The sequence below is a fragment of the Heteronotia binoei genome, chromosome 3 (genome assembly GCF_032191835.1).
Source record: "Heteronotia binoei isolate CCM8104 ecotype False Entrance Well chromosome 3, APGP_CSIRO_Hbin_v1, whole genome shotgun sequence".
Taxonomy (NCBI): domain Eukaryota; kingdom Metazoa; phylum Chordata; class Lepidosauria; order Squamata; family Gekkonidae; genus Heteronotia; species Heteronotia binoei.
This window is the reverse complement of record NC_083225.1, coordinates 137,277,365-137,298,468: the sequence shown is the minus strand read 5'-3', so window position 1 is coordinate 137,298,468 and position 21,104 is coordinate 137,277,365. Positions and strand designations below refer to the sequence as shown.

Genomic DNA, 21,104 nt, shown 5'->3' with positions numbered 1-21,104 from the left:
ATGAAGCACCTTCAAGCAACTTGGGCTATGGATGCCAAGAAGCCTCATAGAGATTTAATTTGTGGAATCATTTCATGGCACAGAGATAATGGCAAATAACTTCCCCTTAAGCCTGTATTAAAGGGAACAGATTTTTTTTTTCCTCCAGGCTGTTGGCTGCAGTCCTTACAAGAAAAACTGTGATATTTGGCCATAATATCCATGCTATGGTAATAACCACGTTGCTAGATGTGGGAGATACTTATGAAGTCAATTTCAACTCGTGAATACCGAAGCTATGCATGTAACAGATCCCATGAAACTTAGTGGGGCTTAATTCCATTCACTCCTGTAACTAAGTTGTAAGAGGTGACAGACTCCCAGTATGCCTTTAAATTAGGCCCAGAACTCCTTTGCCCACTGTGAACTCTTGCTTTAGGCCCCTTCTCTCTCTCTCTTTCTCACACACACACACACAAGCTGTGTGAAAGCTACTTCTTCATGGAGCTATCCCAAAAGGGACAGCAGCCAGAACAGCACAGTCTGAGGTTGGATGAGGATTTTTGTCAGCTTTGTCCACTCAAATCTTCCAGCACCACCACAGAAAGAATACTTGGAGGCAACTTTAATAACTCTGGGCTACAGAAGAAAACAAACACCTGCAGACATTTTTGTCATCTATTACTGAGGCTGCTTAAACAATTTCATGGAGAGAACTGTACCAACTGAGCTTGTTAGTGAAAGAAAGGTCAACGGTCTGGCACACCGACCTTGTCCTGAATTCATCTATAGACTTAGAAGGCAGCCTTAAGCCTCTGTGTGCTTTGCCCTTATGCAAGACTGCTGAGGGCCTTGGAATGTTTGGTACCCTTTCACCTCCTTCCTGGAACACACATTTGGGGTATAGCTAAGGTAAACATCTGTCTCCTTATTCTGCATACTTCTAGTAAATGATTGTGTAAAGAAGAATGTATAAAATAAACGACCACTGTCAGATGAGACTGGTGCAAAGAACCTCAACCCTGAGTCATGTGATTCCTACAAGTGCAGCGAACAGGGACCCCTCTCATCAACGCCTGGCATAGGCCCCTTGAGTGCACTCCATCGTTCTCAACAACCCTTTCATTGGAGAGTATGGGAGGACAGTTCTCGCAAACCCAGAGCAAACATTTGGAGGAGCTGCGGTTCCTCATCCAAAAGTCTGGCGGGTCCGTGACTTCTGGCCAACTTACGACTGTTACAAGAGATCGGTAAGCAATGCCCCTGGTACCCGGAGGGAGGTTCTCTTAAACTTCGGGACTGGGAGAAGATAGGGAAGACCTTTCATACAAAGCCCTGAGCTTCTGTCATACTTCTTCAAGCCTGGCATCAATGCAGGTATGCAGTAGAGAAATTTATGCCCGTTTCTAACACAAACCAGCTCTCCAAAGATTGCCCCCTAAAATACACTGGTGTCCAACTTGTGCCCCCTGCCCCTCCTCCGCCAACGGATCCACCCATGGGCCCGCCATCTAACGTCCCGGGACGCATGGTCCATGAAGTTTTGGAGAAGGAACCTGGTCAGGCTAAATTGGAAGATGTCCCAGAAATGTTGTCTATTTGCCCTGAACATCTGACAGGGGACGAATTGGCTGACCTTTTATCAGTATGCCCAGTAACATATGCACAGAATGAGAATAGGCAACAGGTTGTTAACTATACTGCGTTGCCCCACTCTGTTTTGAGGGAAATTCAAAAGGCTATCTGAGACACAGGCATAGGGGGAACTGATGTGCAAGGTCTTTTAGAAGGAATCTCTAATGGATACACTGTGATTTCTCAAGAGTGGAAAAATATGATGAAGATGATGTTAACTCCTGGACAGTATGTAGTATGGGACAGTGAATATTGTAATTTGGCTGATGCTCAAGGGCGTGGCTCCAATGGAACTTATATTGCTGAACAACTATATGGATCTGGACAGTTCAGCACTATTGAAGCACAAGTTGTGCTCCCTGTTGCAACCCTTGCTATAATATCTAAATGTGCTTTACAGGCCTTTGCCAAGGTACCTACAGAAGGGCGGCCAGCCCATAGTTTTGCAACTGTCTGTCAAAAGCCACAAGAGCCCTGTTTAGACTTTATCAACCATCTTCAGGCAGCAATCAGAAGACAGGTTGATAATCCTAGCAGGAGAATTGATGATGAAATTGGCTAAGAAAAATGCTAATTTGGATTCAGATAGAGTCCCATGGTGCAGAATGTTAAAGCTGCAGTACTGCAGTCTTGAGCTCTGCTTACGGCTCGAGTTTGATCCCGGCAGAAGCTGATTTCAGGTAGCTGCCTCAAGGTTACTCAGCCTTCCATCCTTCCTAGGTTGGTCAAATGAATACCCAGTTTGCTGGGGAGAAAGTGTAAAAGACACTTTACTTTGCAGCAGCGCTCAGTGCAGCAGGCTGAAATTGCTACTGTAACAATGGCCTTTTAGCTCTATTCACAACGGCTTTCAACTTAATAGTTGACACCTTATATGCATTAAATCTGATTCATCAACTTTCTGGTGCATGTATCACTCTCCACATTGACCCTCAAATTTGATTGGCTATATTTTTAATCTTGCAGTTTTTAATTTCTTGCCGTACCGTACATTACTTTTTTTCTGTTGCTCATAGTCGAAGCTATTCTAATCTTCCTGGTGTGATTGCTCAGGGCAATGCATATGCTGATAAGGCTTTAAAAGATGTTACTTCTCTATTTACTGATCCCTCTCTCAGTCATAGCTATTTTCACCAAAATGCCAAACTGTTCTTGTTACCCTTTGATCAGGCTCAGCAAATTGTTTGCTCATACTCACATGGTGCTACTACTACATATTCCTGATTATGCTGTTAACCTGCATGGTTTGCAAACTAACATAAGAACGTAAGAGAAGTCGTGTTGGATCAGGCCAGTGGCACATCCAGTCCAACACTCTGTCATACAGTGACAAATATATGTGTCAGTTTGGTGTAGTGGTTAAGCATGTGGACTCTTATCTGGGAGAGCCAGGTTTGATTTCCCACTCCCCACCTGCAACTGCTGGAATGGCCTTGGGTCAGCCATAGCTCTGACAGAGGTTGTCCTTGAAAGGGCAGCTGTTGTGAGAGTTCTCTCAGCCCCACCCACCTCACAGGGTGTCTGTTGTGGGGGAGGGAGATAAAGGAGATTGTGAGCCGCTCTGAGACTCTTGAGTGGAGGGCGGAGTATAGATCCAATGTCTTCTTCTAGGTACACACACACACACATATATATGTATATATATACGGTGGCTAACAGCAACTGATGGACCTCTGCTCCATATTTTTATCCAGTCCCCTCTTGGGGCTGGCTATGCTTGTAGCCGCCACCACCTCCTGTGGCAGTGAATTCCACATGTTAATCACCCTTTGGGTGAAGAAGTACTTCCTTATAACTGTTTTAACCTGACTGCTCAGCAATTTCATTAAATGCTCTGGCTGAGGGTAATCAGTGTGCTGATCAGGCCGTGCATTCCTTTTTTTCTGACCCAGTATCTAGTCATCAGTTTTTCCATCAGAATGCCAAACAGCTAGCTAAAGTCTTTGACATTCCCCTTTCACAAGCCCAAGCTATTGTTCCCTCATTGGCCCCTTGGAAATTTGTTCATGTGTCTGTAGACACCTATTCGGGTGTCTTATGGGCCACTCCTCAAAGAGGGGAATCTGCTACGCATGTTATTGCTCATCTAATTGCTGCCATCACTGTCCTGGGCAAACCTCAAAAACTCAAGACAGACAATGGCCCTGCCTACTGTTCTGCTGGTTTCCAAGAATTTTGTATACAATGGGACATCAGTCTCAGTCATGGTATTCCTTATAATTCTACAGGTCAAGCAATTGTGGAACGAACCAATCGCTCTTTTAAAACGCTTTTGGAAAAAACAATTAAAACAGGAAATTCCGGACCCCTAATTTGGCTTCCATAACACAACAAATCCATAAAGTTTTATTTACTTTTAATCAATTAAATTTTTCTTCAATCCCAGGCTTGGGAACTTTTTCTCTTTCAGGTTTGGCGTCATCCTATGATCGACATTTCCATGCTCGACCATTACTCCCCCAGTCGTTGGTGTTTTATCGAGCCCTGCCTGATCGCACTTGGCTGGGACCTGTGCCCCTTATCACCTGGGGATGTGGTTTTGCTTCTGTTCTTACCCCTACAGGTCCTTTGTGGGTGCCGGCTAAGTGTGTTCGACCTACTCATGGCGTGGCCTCAGGCAGCTCCCAATCTGGTGCCCAAAATGGAAAAGGTCAGCCTGGAGAAAGCTCAGCGACCATTCCACCCCCTTCCGAGGGGGCCCACAGCGCCGCTGGTGACATGGGGGGCTGTAAAACGGACCACCAGCAAAGCGCAACAGGTGCTACGGGCCAACAACCAGCCGGAAACGCCCGAGAACCTGTGTGCTGCCCTCTTTGCTGTTATCACTGCCAATTCACTTCTCACTCTTTATGTGCTGTGTTGTTTCTGGATTCAGGGGGAAGCAGCCCCAGTAGGGATGGCCCCCCTTGAATCTCGGTTGCAGTATAATCTGTGGGATCATCTGGCTGAGCAAGCAAATGCTTTCTCTTTCTGTTTAAAGGAGTCCACTGATATGCATATGTTATTAGCTACTTGTTTAATTCCTGTCTGCACACCTCACCTGCGCATAAAAAATTACACATTGTTCAGTAATTTTAATGAAAGCATGGTTTACCAACAGTCTCCTAATTGGGGAAGTACCAGTTATCAACTTCCCTGAACGCAGCTTCCTTTTTTACCCCTTTTGCTGCTGCAGGGAATAACACGGCATGTGCCAATGTTGTCAATTTTAGTAGTCATCCCTCCAAGCCCTATTGTGTGCCTAATGGTCTAACCAATTTCAATTGTTCATTTATAGACAATATAATCTTTAATTATGGTCATGTCTTCCTACCGCCAGGATGGTTTTTCACCTGTGGCTCTCGAACATTTAATTACATTCCTGCCAACCTGTAAGAAACCACTTGTTGCCTGAGCCGTTTAACCATTGTCCTCCCCACAAAGGAGGAGGTAGCTGGAGAGTCTGCCTCTCGAGGGAGACAGGACTCCTCTGCCATGTTGGACTCTTCTTGTGATTCCAGTGTTCAGCTCCTCAGCCAAGCTGAATATGTGTCCCTTGCTGCTTCACTCGCTGGGGTGCCAGCCTTAGCTGTTATTAATCACAGAACATTAAGTAAAATTGCTTGCAGCTTAGCAAAAACTATTAATTCTACCTCCATCGCCTTAGCTGCTTTGAATGCAGAACAGATGGAGTTGCGGCATGCTGTTTTAGACAACCGAGCAGCCATAGACTATCTGCTCCTCCTCCACCACCAAGGATGCGAATCATTGCAAAATATGTGATGCTTCAATATCACCAACAATTCTCAAAGAATAAACCATCAGCTCGACAACCTACGGCAGTTGGCTGCTTCCATTCATAAGGACATTCTACCATCCAGATGGGAAGCACTATGGTCCTGGCTGCCTAAAGGGTGGTTGGGCACTTTGTCAGTGGGGCTTGGGAATGACAGGATTACCTGTAGCAGTGTGTTGCTTTGTACAATGCTTGCCTTCCTTATTTGTCTTGTTTACAAGAATATGTAAACTGCCAAGAGAAGAATATACCTTGAAAGCCAATCATGCATATGTATTAGCAAAGCAATTGGAACAGTATACCCCTTTAATACAATCAATTCCAGAGAGTGATGGTGAGGGGTCAGAATGTCTTAACGAATTTGCTGATGCCCCTTAAAAAACAGAAGATGAAGGAAAGGTCAACGATCTGGCACACCAATCTTGTCCTGAATTCATCTATAAACTTAGAAGGCAGCCTTAAGCCTCTGTATACTTTGCCCTTATGCAAGACTGCTGAGGGCCTTGGAATGTTTGATACCCTTTCACCTTCTTCCTGGAAGACACATTTGGGGTATAACTAAGGTAAACATCTGTCTCCTTATTCTGCATACTTCTAGTAAATGATTGTGTAAAGAAGAATGTATAAAATAAACGACCACTATCAGACAAGACAGACTGGTGCGAAGAACCTCAACCCTGAGTCGTGTGATTCCTACATGTTAGGACCCCTAGAAATAAATTAGTCCTGGCAGCTGTAGGATTATCTGAGTGCTGGATGGAAGAGTCTTGCCAATTTTGTGTCTATTCTGTGAGACTCTTCCTCCACAAATTTCACTTTTGCAATCACCAATCCCAAGCTACTTTTACCTATATTTGCAACATTTATGGTTAGCTTTACGTTTTCTGCAGCAAGGGAGAAAATAAAACAGCTGGGGATTCCTGATTTTCAGCAGTAAAACGGCTTAAGGAGAAATAATTATATAACAAGCATTAAACAGCTTCCCTGCAAACACTATCCACCTTTACACTGCAGCACCCACAACAGCATTGTTAAAAAGCAATAAAAAGGTCAAGAAACAGCATACATGGTTGGTTCCTTAGAAAACAGGGTGCAGACAGAAGGAGTTCAAATTTTCTCCCAAGGGGTCTCAAATGGGCAAAATCAATGACTGCCCATCATGTCCATTCTCCACTGAAGCCCCCACCTTATGGAATGGCCTAACTGATGATGTTAGGAAGCCTCCCACTATCTTGGCTATCCAAAAAATGCACAAAACTGAATTACTCCAGAGGGCTTTTCTACAAAGGTAATAGTTGTACAGTAAAAAAACAGCTCAATAACCTACCTGAATAAAGAGTTCGGGAATGTGGTCTATACTATATATATATAACTATACTATATATATATAGTTTGTACCATCTGTTATTATAAGTAGGATCCTGTCATCTAATTTTTGTCATGGACTATATATAACACGGTGGAGAGTGGTAAGCTGCAGTACTGCAGTCCAAGCTCTGCTCACGACCTGAGTTTGATCCCAGCAGAAGCTGGATTCAGGTAGCTGGCTCAAGGTTGACTCAGCCTTCCATCCTTCCGAGGTCTGTAAAATGAGTACCCAGCTTGCTGGGGGTGAAGTGTAGATGACTGGGAAGGCAATGGCAAACCACCCCATAAAAAGTCTGCCATGAAAATGTTGTGATACAATGTCACCACAGAGTTGAAAGTGACTGGTGCTTGCACAGGGGACTACCTTTACATATAATGTATATAAAATAAAATTTAAAAATTAACCAAGGATCTTTTCACCAGCTTCAGTTTCCTTCTAAAATCCATTAGTGATTAAATTAATAAAACTGATAATATGGAAATGAGAAAAAAAGCATGCATTTCTTTTCTAAACTTACCTAAATATCTGGGATAGAAGTATTCCTGTTTTTTTTTTTTTAAAAAGGGGGGAGAAAAATCAGTTAGAATTTCAAAATAAAAGAAGACACTGTTTAATTGTTTGTATTGCTTTGAAAGTTAATTTGCCTTTACTAGAGCTATAACTTTAATAGATCATTGAAAATAATTTTATTTACTATTTGCTGCTCATTTTATAATTAGATATGTAACAGACTGGTGTTTTCTGATGTAGCACACAAAGTATACTGCATTAAATGCAGGGGATCTGCTAGCTTTAGTTTGTGAATATTTCAGTTATGGTGCTAACTGCTTATAATTAATCTTTCAGATGCTTAAGATCAGATGACACCATTAAAAAAATTGCTACCCATGGTTATCCATCATAATGGTATCCCACAATCATATTTCGTGATTAGATACTGAGCAAAATTGCTACTGATTGGAAAGGATTTCTATTAACAGACTGGGACTTCACCACATCTTCTGTTCTGCAGCCCAAAATGCCACCCCCACATCCAGTGCTGCTTCAGAGGGACAGGGGACCCCAGAACAGCATAACTATGAAATCAGAGAAGGGGAATGAGTTGATGAAAATCACCATCCCTTCTGTCAACAGGAACTTTCCCTGGATGTAACTCTTGTGGCAACATCACATTTAAAATTGCCACCCTGGATCAGCTTTGCACGGAGCAGCCAAAGGGTCAGGGGCTGTATTCAAGAACCCTCATGTTGCATGCTATGCCTCTTCCACATTCAGACAGCTCATTTTGTTTCCCAAGGGCTTCCAAATCCTAGAGCCACCACTTTTCCCAATGCTTCTGTCACTGCTAGAGATATGATTTCATTACCACAGATACATTAGGCTGCAGCAGGGCTTTTTTGGTAGAAAAAGCCCAGCAGGAACTCATATGCATATTTAGCCACACCCCGACACCAAGCCAGCCTGAACTGTGTTCCTGTGCACTCCTGCTCAAAAAAAGCCCTGGCGGACAGTTCAGTGACACACAAGAAAAGCATTACAAAAATGCTAACTGCCTGTGTTTGAATTATCACCACCAAGAGGAAATACCAGGCAGCACTCTCAAAGGAACTGTAATATCTAAACTAGAATTACATCCCCACTCCCCCTAACTGATACTTTAGTAGTCAAGTTCAGTAAAAAGAATGGCAGGATATAAACATAAACAGTGCTTTTCTGTTGCAGGAACTCCTTTGTATATTAGGCCACACACCCCTGATGTAGCCAATCCTCCTGGAGCTTAAAGTAGGCCCTGTAAGAAGAGCCCTGTAAGCTCCTCCGATTGGCTACATCAAGGTGTGTGTGGCCTAATATGCAAAGGAGTTCCTGCTACAAAAATAGCCCTGAACATAAATGAGGTAACAAAAACAAGTTAGGCTGAAACTAAAAGATGACAGCTTGCCTGAAGGCTTCCAATTGATTTCAAGGCTGAAAGGATATTTGAACGAGGAACTTCATTAAATTACACCATGGTCGTTTTCGCACTTAGCGTTTGCTCCCCTTATTCCGCGGCGCAATTATGTCCGGATCATTTTTCTCGTTTTCCCACTAGTGACTCTTTGCGGAGTCGCCTTCCCTGAAGCCCCGGCTCAAATCGTTTTCCCACTGGCATCGACTTGAGTTCGATGCCCTGTCAATCATTTTTTTTTTAAGCGCAAGTCTGGTTGCGTAATGACGTACTAACGTACTAACGTAACATCGAGCTGTTCCCTCCCCTTCTTTTCGTGGACAAACCGCATCACGTGTGCTGCTGCTGCTTATGGATTGGCTGCAGCTGTAGAATCCTCCACAGCCCTTTATGTATTAACAGAAGCATTCACAGTGGAGAATCCTAGCACTAGATTCCCCCCCCCCAAATTCTGAAGCACTATATTCCCCCCCCAAATTTCCTCCGCTCTCTTTCCCCTCCCCGGCTGGCGCTTGCAACGGGGACCTGACTGATTCCTGCTGCCAGAGCTCCCCCCCCCGCCCCATTCTCTCCTTCCCCTTCTGTGGCGCGTGTGAAGAGCGAGCTCGCGTCTATTTTCTAACCGAGCGGAATGTAGCCAGGGAGAAGAATGCAGGACTCCAACTTCCCATTTTATACATGGCGATTTTGTGCAGGTCCAGAAATCCTGGTGGCACAGCTGAGGGAGGCATTCCCTTTTTAAAACACACACACATGAACGCTTTGGCCCGCACCGGCACTAGATTCCCCCCCCCAACAATGGTCGTTTTCGCATTATCGAGATAACGCAACAGCGAAATAACGCAACTAAAGTCAATAATAATAATAAAAAATTCTAACGAAACCAATTGAAGTGGCAATTGAGGCTATTCCAGGAGGGTTTTTTTTTTCCTATTTGTAATTTCGAAATATCGCTATTACGCAAAACTGTGAAGTTTAAAAAAAAAAATGGCCGTGCCAGCACTTTGGGGAAGCGCCGCGAAAGGCTGATGATTGGCCAAGGGGGTGGATGGGGTGGGAGGACGGAAAGGGAGAGGGTGCCGCCCACACAGCAGTCGATCCGGCGTGGATGGATTTCCCACAGAAAACTCCGCGGAGTGGATCCGGAGGTTTTCAAAAACTCCGGAAGGAGGTGGATCTAGATACTCTGGTGTGAAACCCCTGCAGCGCCGGAGCAAACCGCAGCGCCGGAGCAACAGCTGGGAAAACCAGGAAAAGATCCGGAGGTAAATGGGGTGCTATGCCGGAGTAAATGCTAGTGCGAAAACGGCCCATGTGCTCTTTACTATTATCTTATTTTATTACGCCAATAACCTTTTACTGAAAATGGTCTGAAGGCACATCAGAAAGTTCTGCCGCTGAAAGCTATGCTGGTTGAACCTTGGAGAATACCACCTAAGGAACCATAAGCAAGGAGCTTAGAACTCCCATGGACTTCACTGCCAGTCACCCAAGAATTTGTATATACTCCTAGTAATTTCAAGTATTTCCCCAGCCTTGGAATAATCTCCTGGTATTTGCTTAGGAAATTATATAAAAATATGTGCATGTTGATGTATCTTGAACTCGCTAAGGGGATGCAAACAGACACAAAACCAACCTGTGTTCTGCCAACATTAGGTCCCTCCTTAATAACTGGCCAATATATATTAGGCTATTAACACAAGAGCTCTTACCGTTTCAGGATTATTTTCAAAGACTTCTCTGGCTTCTTCCTTATTGCACAATTCTTCAATGCACTCCCGCTCCAAGTTTCCCTTCTTACTTTCTTCCATAAAGGAATTTGCCCGACGTTTTCTGACCAGAAACTCTGAAGCATGATGCTGAGATAAAACTTGATAAAAACAAACATTTGGCATTGAACCCATTGATCTACAATCAAGCAATTCTGTAGAGTGAAGATTTACAGTTAAGATTCTGAGGAACTTGGGAGATAGATCTATATAAAGATCAGGAATCAACAGTCAGGATTTTTTAATTAACCCCCAACCCCAAGAAAAAAGCACCACCACAGCTGGAATCCTTAAGAACAATACTATGAAGGCTGGAACTCTTCCTTACAAGCAGTTCATAACACAGCTACTTTCTGGCCTAGTCAATTTCACAAAAAACGGTAAATTGACAACAGGAGCCATCTGTCTCACTTGGGAATGAAATTAAATAGATCACAAGATGCTTGCCAAAAGGTCTGGCGGAGAAAGACTCTATCCTTGGAAATTATTTGTGCTCTTTTGATCAGATCTGTTGGTAACAAGCAACCAGCTTGTTACCAACAGATCTGATCAAACACTAGGCTGGATCACTTAAACCGTGATATCGAAATAGATGAAATAAATTAAATAATAACATACAATTGAATTGTTGGTGGCAATGTGATGCCTCTCATTGTGTATTTGTGAGAATGTCCACCTGGAAAATATGCCCCTGTCCTAGGGTTGCCAAGTCCAATTAAAGAAAAATCTGGGGACTTTGGGGGCGGAACCAGGAGACTTTGGGGGTGGAGCCAGGAGACACTGGGGGTGGAGCCAGGAACAAGGGTGTGACAAGCATAATTGAACTCCAAGGGAGTTCTGGCCATCACATTTAAAGGGGCAGCACACCTTTTCAAATGCCTTTCTTCCATAGGAAATAATTAAGGATAGGGGCACCATCTTTTGGGGCTCATAGAATTGGACCCTCTGGTCCAATCGTTTTGAAACTTGGGGGGTATTTTGGGGAGAGGCACTAGATGCTATACTAAAAATCTGGTGCCTCTACCTCAAAAAATAGCCCCCCCAGGGCCCCCAATACCCACGGATCAATTCCCTATTATTCCCTATGGGAATCATTCTCCATAGGGAATAATAGAGTGCCCAGTAGACATTTCCCTCCCCCCCCACACACTTTCTAAAGGGAGGGAGGGCCTCCATACCAGGGAATCCCCCTCCCTCTCTCACACACACACACAAATACTTACTTGGTCTTCTTCCGGAGAACTGTGCCTGCTGAGAAAACGAAAGCAAAGAAGGGAGGGGCCGTTCTCCGAAGCCCTTCCTGTTTCCTCCTTCCTGCCCAGCCTTAAAGGGACAGGGATTTTACAAACTGCTCAGGAGCTCTACAACAGGAGCTCTATAGGTATGTTCTCCCCCCCCCCCCCCGCTTCTCAATTTTTGAAGACCGGGAGATTAAGCTGGGAACCCAGAAGTCTCCCGCTAAAGCGGGGGGATTGGGAACCCTACCCTGTCCCCTAGAAAATAAATCCTGCAAGAGCCGCATCTTGCTATTATTATTCAAGGTGGTGAACAGCTATGTTATCTTTCTGCAGCAAGTTTATCTCAGCACAGGAATGCGTACCATTGTCACTGAGAAGTCACTTGCAGAGTTATATTGCCAAATAAGGAAAGACCCCAAGATTGATTGCTCCATTCTACTGCTCCTTAAATTCTGGCAAGCGATAATGATAACCCAAGACAGTAGAAACAGACAAGTTGAATGCCTCATTTGGCTTTCTAAGGTTCCCCCCTCCTTGCCCCCGCTATTGTTACTTTATGCTAGTTTAGGCTATATTTTAGGTGTTTTCTCTCAGAGTTTGCTGTTCGAGGTTAAATTTAACTGTAAATGTATTACTGCTATACCTTTCATCCTGCTGTAATCCTTTTGCTTCAGTTTTGTTTTTTGTTTTTTTGCTTCATTGACAATTTTATTGGTTTATTGACTTACACAGCTAGTCACTTTGAGGGCAAATTCTATTGTCTGGAAAAGGAGAATATCATCATCCTTAAATAAATGAATGACACACACAGCTTACCAACATTTTAAGTCAGTTTTTTTAAATTCAAGCAACAGACCATTTTCCCACTTAAAATGACTCCTCAGTGCTGCATTGAAGGCTGCAAATCAAATGAGTTTTTGCCCTCTTCCAATCAAACACAGAAAAGTTAACAGACCTCATCACCTTTCTCAAGCCAACAGGAAACTTTCTATTGACTGCAACATAGCTCAAGAAAAACAGAGCAAATAAAGGGTAACCTTTTATCAACCCTAAGTTCAAAGTACTGGTACAGATGATTGAGGGCCACAGCAAGTACATCAAACTACTTTTTTCCTATGGTACAGACCTGGGATCAGTTTGTACATCTTAATTTCAGGTTAACATGTTATGATTTATGGTAATTAAGTCAAATCCTACTCTTTTCAAATTTAAATGGGATTTTAATACTTAATGGTACACACAATTTGTGCAACATATAAATCAATTAACTTTTCCTACCATAGAACATCTGAATTCTTTTTTTAAAAAAATCTTAACTGTGAACACTTTCATTTGAAAAATCCTGCATAACAGGATTGCTATGTGGTATTTTAAATCCCAATTGCTTATTTTCCAACATTTTAAGTGCCATTCAGTATATATTCACAATTTGTTGAATCATTTTGTTTAGGCCAACAAGGATCCTAAGAATATGATTTTTGATTTTAAGATCAGAAGTCACTTTAAGTGACAAATAAACAAGCATGGAAGACTTAACTCATCAGATATACTCAAAACTTCTTTGTGAAGCAGTACAGATCTCTTTTTACTGCTGAAACTGGCCCACAGACAAGAAGTAATAATAGATTGACTGGGTTTGTTTTTGGGCAACCACAATAAATGACAGGGGAACAATCCTTTCATATGTTCAAGATCTGAACAAAAAAAATATGAGTTGAAGTGCTTATGTAATGCGTCCACAGAGTGGGACTTAGGGATGTCAAAATCAGATCCTGAGGTTGCTCTTTTGTCTTCAAAAACTGCAAGAAAAGACTTGCTTGAATTTGTCCATCGCACTGCTTGAAGAGACAGGAAAATCCACATGAGGTCCTAATGTATTCCCTTTCAGGATGAATCCACTCGTTGTTGGATAGTGTGTTGCTGATGCACTACAGCATAATTCACAACTGAATTGTCCTGTCTACATGTGTGTTTTGTGCTGTTAAAGTAGTTTCTGACTTACAGTGAACCTGTGAATTAATGACCTCCCCAAAGTCCTATTGTTAACAGCCTTGCTTAGATTTTGCAAACTGAAAGTTGTGGTTTTTTGTTGAATCAGTCCATGTCATGTTGGGTCTTACCCTTTTCCTCCTGCCTTCAACTTTTCTTAGCATTATTGGTCCCCGCCCCCCCCCCCCCCCCAGTAAGTCTCATGACGTGACCAAAGTACAATAGCCTCAATTTGGTCATTTTAGCTTCAGATTTGATTTTACGTAAAACCCACTTAAGTCTTTTTGATGGACCACGGTATCTGTAAAACTCTTCTTCAACACCATATTTCAAATGAATAAATTTGCTTCCTATGGAGAGAGCCAGTTTGGTGTAGTGGTTAAGTGTGCGGACTCTTATCTGGGAGAACCGGGTTTGATTCCCCACTCTTCCACTTGCACCTGCTGGAATGGTCTTGGGACAGCCATAGCTCTGGCAGAGGTTGTCCTTGAAAGGGCAGCTGCTGGGAGAGCCCTCTCCAGCCCCACCCACCTCACAGGGTGTCTGTTGTGGGGGAGGAAGGTAAAGGAGATTGTGAGCCGCTCTGAGACTCTTCGGAGTGGAGGGCGGGATATAAATCCAATATCTTCTTCTTCTATCAGCTTTCTTCATTGTATAGCTTTCACATCAATACATATAATAGAGAATGCTATAGTATCTTGGTCTTCAGTGACACATCCTTATACTAAAGGATCTTTTCTAGTTCCTTCATAGTTGCCGTTTCAAGTCTCAATTACCTTCCAATTTCTTGTTTGCAGTCTTCCTTTTGGTTAATGTTTGAGCCAACAAACAGAAAATGGTTTAATTTTTGCAGTTTCTTCATTGTTAACCTTAAAACCGTGTAATTTCGCAGCAGTCATTTCTTTTATCTCAGTGATATTCAGCTGTAATCCTGTTTTGAAGTTTTCTCCTTTAACCCTTGTCAGGAGTTGTTTCAAGTCTTCACCATTTTCTGTCAGTATTGTGGTGTTATCTGCATACCTCAAATTGTTCATGTTCCTTCCATCAGTTTTTGCCTTCCCTTCACTGAAAACTAATCCATGTTTCCCTATTATATGTTCAGCATACTTTATAAGTTCTGAAGATAGACGAGGGAGGAAGGCAGGACATAAAAGAATACATAAATTATCAAAGATTTCAGGTTTTCACGGCTGGTAACATCATTAGGGTTTGTAGAATCTTTTGGGATCAAGTGCCGTGTTCTACTGGAGAAAGTTTTCCTTCCAGACGTTTCGTTCTCAGCTACGGAGAACATCCTCAGTGGCGTTGCAGCCGGAGCAGGCGCTCAGACCTTCTTGGCTGTTGTGCATTGAGTGGGGCCAGGGCTGCTGGAGAGCTGCTATTTGTAGGCTGGAGGGGGTGTGATGAAAGGGCAATTGGTTTGTGGATGTGCCCATTGTTTGGTGGGGCTTCCTGGAAGGGTAGTGATAAGGAAACTGGCTGTTGAATGTGACCATTGTTCTGTGTTAATTGCTGGGAAGGTTGGCCACTTATGCTAACTGCAGGTGCAAAATGTGTGTTTAGTCAGGCCTCAGTTAGGATATGATGTTAGGTGGACTACAGTGAACTGCAGCAGGTATAGATGTCAGGTGGGGAAAAGGTGTGAACGTTGAAAAGAAGCTGAGAAAGGAAAAGAGTCACCGGAACAAGAACTTGAGGAGGAGGTGAGATGATGCGAAAACGTGATGAGTTTCTATTTTTCCAAATGCATAAAACCTTTTCAGCACTATGTCGACCAAGTTGTTCATAATGATGCCCTGGTTATTTCACCCAAATCTGGGGGGGGGGGGGAGGGAGCTCATATTTGCACGTGTTACTAATTCCTTCCTCTTCTTCAAGGCATCGATCGCCCCCAGCCCTGGGCTTATCTTCGCACAAACAAACCTGACTGCTTCGGCTGAAGGGAGGGGATGCAAAATTTCGCGCTAGACCTTTAATCCTGGTTTAGCCCTGTCCCCAAACTGGCATTCTGCACTACAGTCATAGAATCAGATAAACCAACTCTATGAATCTGTGATTCTATTATTTTAGTGTAGAATGTCTGCTTGGGGACAGAGATAAACCAGGATTAAAGGTCTAGTGCGAAACAGAGCTAATTCCGAGGCAAAGCAGCAGTAGCAGAACACACCTAACCTGAGACGTAACCGCCAAAGCAGACTGCAGTCGCCTCCCAGGGCTTAAAGCCTATCGACCAGAGTCAGCTTTACGTCTGAGTAAAATGCTCAGTACCAGATTGCAGCGCGCCGAAGGCCTGCAAAAATGCGTCCCCTAAAGAAAGTATAATTTAGCGAGTGTCAGAACAACGGTTTTGCTCGTTGCGCAGGACTAGCAGCCAGCTGGAGGACGCGGGAACGACACGAATCCGAATAAATCAGAAGACTAAAGGGGGGGGGGGGTGGCCTGCAAATAAACTTTCCCCCGAAAGTTGGCGCGCCGACCGACTTTACTTACATGTCCTGGCCTCCGCGAGAAGCGTGGGGACAACGAAGAGGCAGCCGAGGAGCAGACACGGAAGCCTCATCCTTCAAGAGAGTCGCCGCGGTGGCTCGGTCCGGGCTCGGAAGGGGAGGGGGCGTTGGCAGGCGCCGCCGAGCTGCTGCTTCCCTGTTTACCCGGCGCTTGGAGCGAGGCAGGCAGCGGGGATGTGTGCTGCCAGGTTCCAGTCCTCCTCCTGCGGGGTGGGGGGTGGAGGGAAAGCCGACTGGCTGAGGGGAGGGGGTCAGAGCAAGGCGGCAGGACATTTCCAGGAAACGGCTCTCTCTGTGCTTCGCATGGCAGATAAACAGGATGGAGGGGGGTGGGGGGGCCGGAGTGCACGTCCCAGAGGCTGCCGCGACTCCCTTGGGGCTGGCTTCCAGCGGCTGACTGGAAAAGGGGAAGCCGATTGTGAGTCTTCCCGGTAGTTTCACCTCCTTATTCCAAGGCTCCTCGTCCTACTTGCCAAGCACAGTTCAAGAAGAGTTTTGAACTGGATCAAGTTATTTTTAAGGGACGCTGTGCTCAACAGAAAGCTTTAAAATAGGGCATATTTCAAATCGATCAGAATCCGAAGAGATGGTTTAAAAAAAAAAATCAAGCGGAATCGTTTAGGTGCAGGGAACAGTCTGTGCAGAGACCCCGCAGTTTTCTTAAGGCCCTCTTGAACCATTGTGCAAGTTTTCCAAGTCAACTGTTCCCAGGACCTTTATCTTTCCCCGTCCTTTGCGCAGGCCCAGACCATTGTAAAATTAATACACATTGGCATTTTCTTACAAACAGATTCTGCACATATGGGCAGAATGTATAATTTATGTAGAAAAGTAGCAAGGAAGTACAAGTCCTGCTTACAAGTCCCTGGACAAAAGGATAAGAATGGTGGTTGCTGAAACCTTCCCTTCTTCCAGAGGTAAAAAGGTAAAGGTAGTCCCCTGTGCAAGCACCACTCGTTTTCGACTATGGGGTGACGTTGTTTTCACAATGTTTTCACGGCAGACTTTTTTATGAGGTGGCTTGCCATTGCCTTCCCCAGTCATCTACACTTTCTCCCGGTATTTCCCCACAATTCTAGCGCTGTTTACACAAGTGAACACATGTACACAGAATACTGCAGCCAGGATGTTGACTGGATAGGGTCATAAACATATCGATTCAGTCTTGACCCATCTGCACTGGTTCCCAGGCACAATTCAAGGGTTTGGTGTTGAGATTAGGTGGGTGACAGCCTGGTGAATGGCCTCCTCAGTCATAGCACTGAAACTGTGTGGAAATCTCTCCCCAGAGAGACTTGCCTGTCCCCTTCTGTTGCCATCTTCCACTAGCATGTGAATAATTTTTTTTCATCTGATAATCCCTCAGTGATCCCTGCTTCCTTTTTAATGTATATATATTGTGACAATTTCTGCATGTTTGCTTCTTTAAATCTTCAAATTTTGCCAAATTTTTCACACTAGTTTTAGCAGCTCCAAGAGTAGTTTTGGATCTAGTTGCCAGTTAAATGTGGGGGGTTTTGATCCAGTTTTCCCATATTTTCCTTCTTTTCGTACAGACTCATGCTTTCCTAGAATTTTAATATTGTTTTTAGCTGCCTTTTTATGGTGTCAACATTGCCTTGAAACTCCACCCACCATGCCTCAACATTTTCTCACATCGATAACTGTTTTTCAATTGTTCTATTAAATGCATTACAATTAGGGTTGCCAATCCCCAGGTGGGGGCAGGGGAACCCCCAGTTTGGAGGCCCTCCCCCCACTTCAGGGTCGTCAGAAAGTGAGGGGAGGGGAGGGAAATGTCTTGTGGAACTCTGTTATTCCCTATGGAGATTTATTCCCATAGAAAATCATGGAGAATTGATCCGCGGGTATCTGGGGCTAAGGGGGGGGCTGTTTTTTGGGGTAGAGGCACCAAATTTTCAGTATAGCTTCTAGTGCCTCTCCCCAAAATACCCCCCATGTTTCAAAAAGATTGGGCCAGGGGGTCCAATTCTATGAGCCGCAGAAGAAGGTGCCCCTATCCTTCATTATTTCCTATGGAAGGAAGGCATTTAAAAAGTGTGCCGTCCCTTTAAATGTGATGGCCAGAACTCCCTTTGGAGTTCAATTATGCTTGTCACAGCCTTGATCTTGGCTCCACCCCTAATGTCTCCTGGCTCCACCCCCAAAGTCTCCTGGCTCCACCCCAAAGTCCCCAGATATTTCTTGAATTCGACTTGGCAACCCTAATTACAATGCTGATTTTCATTTTTAAAATTATATTACTGTGTTATAATCCAGATCCATAAAGAATGGTGCTGTGTAATTCCCACCAGTTTCAGGAAGCCCTGTAATGTTTTGTGAAATTGCTGATACCCTTCCAGTTCCCTTTAATTAATTAATGTGTGGTTTTTCTTACCTGCTGTTGTGCTGTTTTTCCAGTTCCCTCACTGCTCTTCACCAATCTCTTCTTGTAAGTTTTCGAAGAAAGTTAATGTTTCCAAACTTTTAAAAATTATTGACACTTAAGTTGTTTGTTATTTGCAGTTAATGTCCATAACATTCCTTTTAACAATGCTGCATTGTTGTCATATATTTTAACAATAAAAGATGCTTGTTATATTCCTTAGAAATTTTTGGACATATTCACCAGCCATTTTGTTATAGGGGAAAGAGGCTATCTTTGAAATGGTGTAAAGCATTCTGTTCCCTATGAAGCTTGGGCATGTATTAATTAACCACAGACAAGAGAATTAGCATGTCATAAAACTTTCCCAATGTGTTGGGTGGAATGCAAACTTCCTCCTGTGGTGAAATCTGTTGAGTGTAGGCAGGGGAAGTAAAGGTGAGTGTATTGTCATTGCTGAAAGCATGCTATGCTCCTTTTTCTGCAGCTTCCAAATGTGCAAAGAATCACCATTGTCAAGCATTTTTTCGTGGGCTACGCCACCCACATTGACCACTTGGGGAAAAGAAGTTAGTGGTTAACTTTGCCTTGTGCAGGTAATTTTGCATTGACATCATAAATATTTTTCGGCTTTGGCAGCAGCTTGAAACATAGTGGATAATTATACATTTAATTTGGTTTGTTCATGACAACACCAGCCATTGTGCTATTTTAAGGCTCAGAAGGGTTGAGGTCCCCTTTCTTTAGGATACACCCCCACAACTAGTCACACCAATAGACAAAAGTGTTGGACAGTTCACAATCACACTTTCGTTCACTGATCCCAATGGTGTAGGTGAGACTTTACCCACCTCACAAGGGCAGTATTAAATGTAATGTGCATCAACTATGGGTTCAGACATCATTTTCAAAATACCAAATTAAATTAAGGGTTAATCATATACTTCTTTTCTATGTTCCTACGGGATGTTGTGGAGAAGGGCAGAGCACTTTCACTGGCAGAGTTATCTCCAGCAACCTGACTTTCATATTCCTGAAACAGGAAGCTCTAAGTAGCAATTTTAAATGAGATGTCAGAGAAAATACTGGAGAAGGAAAAGTGTGACCAGGGCAAGGCTGCATTCCAGAATATGTGATGGATGTAAATAGAGGAGCAAAGACTTAAAGAGATGCTTGAGGAGGAAGAGTGTGACAGGATGGCTTTTCAGGAATTGATGCAGTGGAACGTGAATTTTGTGATGGCTGCTGTGGATGCCCTCAAGAAGCTTGGTAAACTCCTTCAGGATATGCAAAACACTTTAATCACAAGACACACCTCTCCCCACTTCTTCCTCACAGGCTCAAGCATCTTGTTTGCACTCTGGAGTCTCCAGTGAAACGAGAGCTGGCAGCACTGCTGCTCTTTGTTATGCTAAGAACTCTTGAGCTGTATCAAAAGCCAACACTTAAAATGAACAACATCTCACCAGCACCCAAGCAACCTCTGGTACGCTTGACACAAGGAGCAGAGGTGGAGGCAAGAAACATTCTTGTGTGGGCTGGAAAAAGGTATATTTTGAGCCCTAGCCAAAATTATTTTCTTTCCTGTATTATAACAATAAAGTGACTTAAAGAATCAGGTAAAGAATTTAAATTGTTTTCTTTTTCCCAATAACAAACCAAAAAGGAACTCTCCCCGATTTTTTTACAATGTACTTCCCACTCACAACCCAATCTAGGAACTATTTAAAGGTAGTCCCCTGTGCAAGCACCAGTTGCTTCCGACTCTGGGGTGATGTCACTTTCACAGCGTTTTCACGGCAGACTTTTTACAGGGTTGTTTGCCATTGCCTTCCCCAGTCATCTACACTTCCCCCTCCAGCAAGCTGGGTACTCATTTTACCTACCTTGGAAGGATGGAAGACTGAGTCAACCTCGAACCAGCTAACTGAACCCAGCTTCCACCAGGATTGAACTCAGATAGTGAGCAGAGGCTTAGGATTGCAATACTGCAGCTTTACTACTCTGCACCATGGGGCTTACAGAATAGGAAAATAAATACTCAACCTCTGCCCAAAACTAACAACTGCAACACACTAATGACAAAATAATACCCCCCAGTCAATTGTGAGGCTGGAGCTCCACTGCAACTTGCAGTCCTGGCAGCTCATTTGACAGACCATAAGAACATAAGAGAAGCCATGTTGGATCAGGCCAATGGCCCATCCAGTTCAACACTCTGAGTCACACAGTGGCCAAAAATATTATATATACATATATATACACACTGTGGCTAATAGCCATTGATGGAGCTCTACTACTACATATTTTTATCTAACCCCCTCTTGAAGCTGGCTATGCTTGTAGCTGCCACCACCTCCTGTGGCAGTGAATTCCACATGTTAATCACCCTTTGGGTGAAGAAGTACTTCCTTTTATCTGTTTTAACCTGACTGCTCAGCAATTTCATCGAATGCCCACGAGTTCTTGTATTGTGAGAAAGGGAGAAAAGTACTTATTTCTCTACTTT

At 43.6% G+C, this 21,104-nt stretch overlaps 1 protein-coding gene across 1 annotated transcript in view; it reads right to left on the bottom strand.

Moving 5' to 3' along the window:
- The window catches only part of PROS1 (protein S), a 42,670-nt gene extending 26,262 nt beyond the window's left edge, over positions 1 to 16,408 (bottom strand). The window contains exons 1-3 of the mRNA XM_060234512.1: positions 16,193 to 16,408; positions 10,419 to 10,576; positions 7,276 to 7,300 (exon numbers count right to left, since the gene is read on the bottom strand). Of these exons, the coding sequence (XP_060090495.1) occupies positions 7,276 to 7,300; positions 10,419 to 10,576; positions 16,193 to 16,262 (253 nt within the window). The 5' untranslated portion in view covers positions 16,263 to 16,408. The remainder of the gene's footprint in view (positions 1 to 7,275; positions 7,301 to 10,418; positions 10,577 to 16,192) is intronic.
- Between the last annotated feature and the right edge of the window lie 4,696 nt (positions 16,409 to 21,104).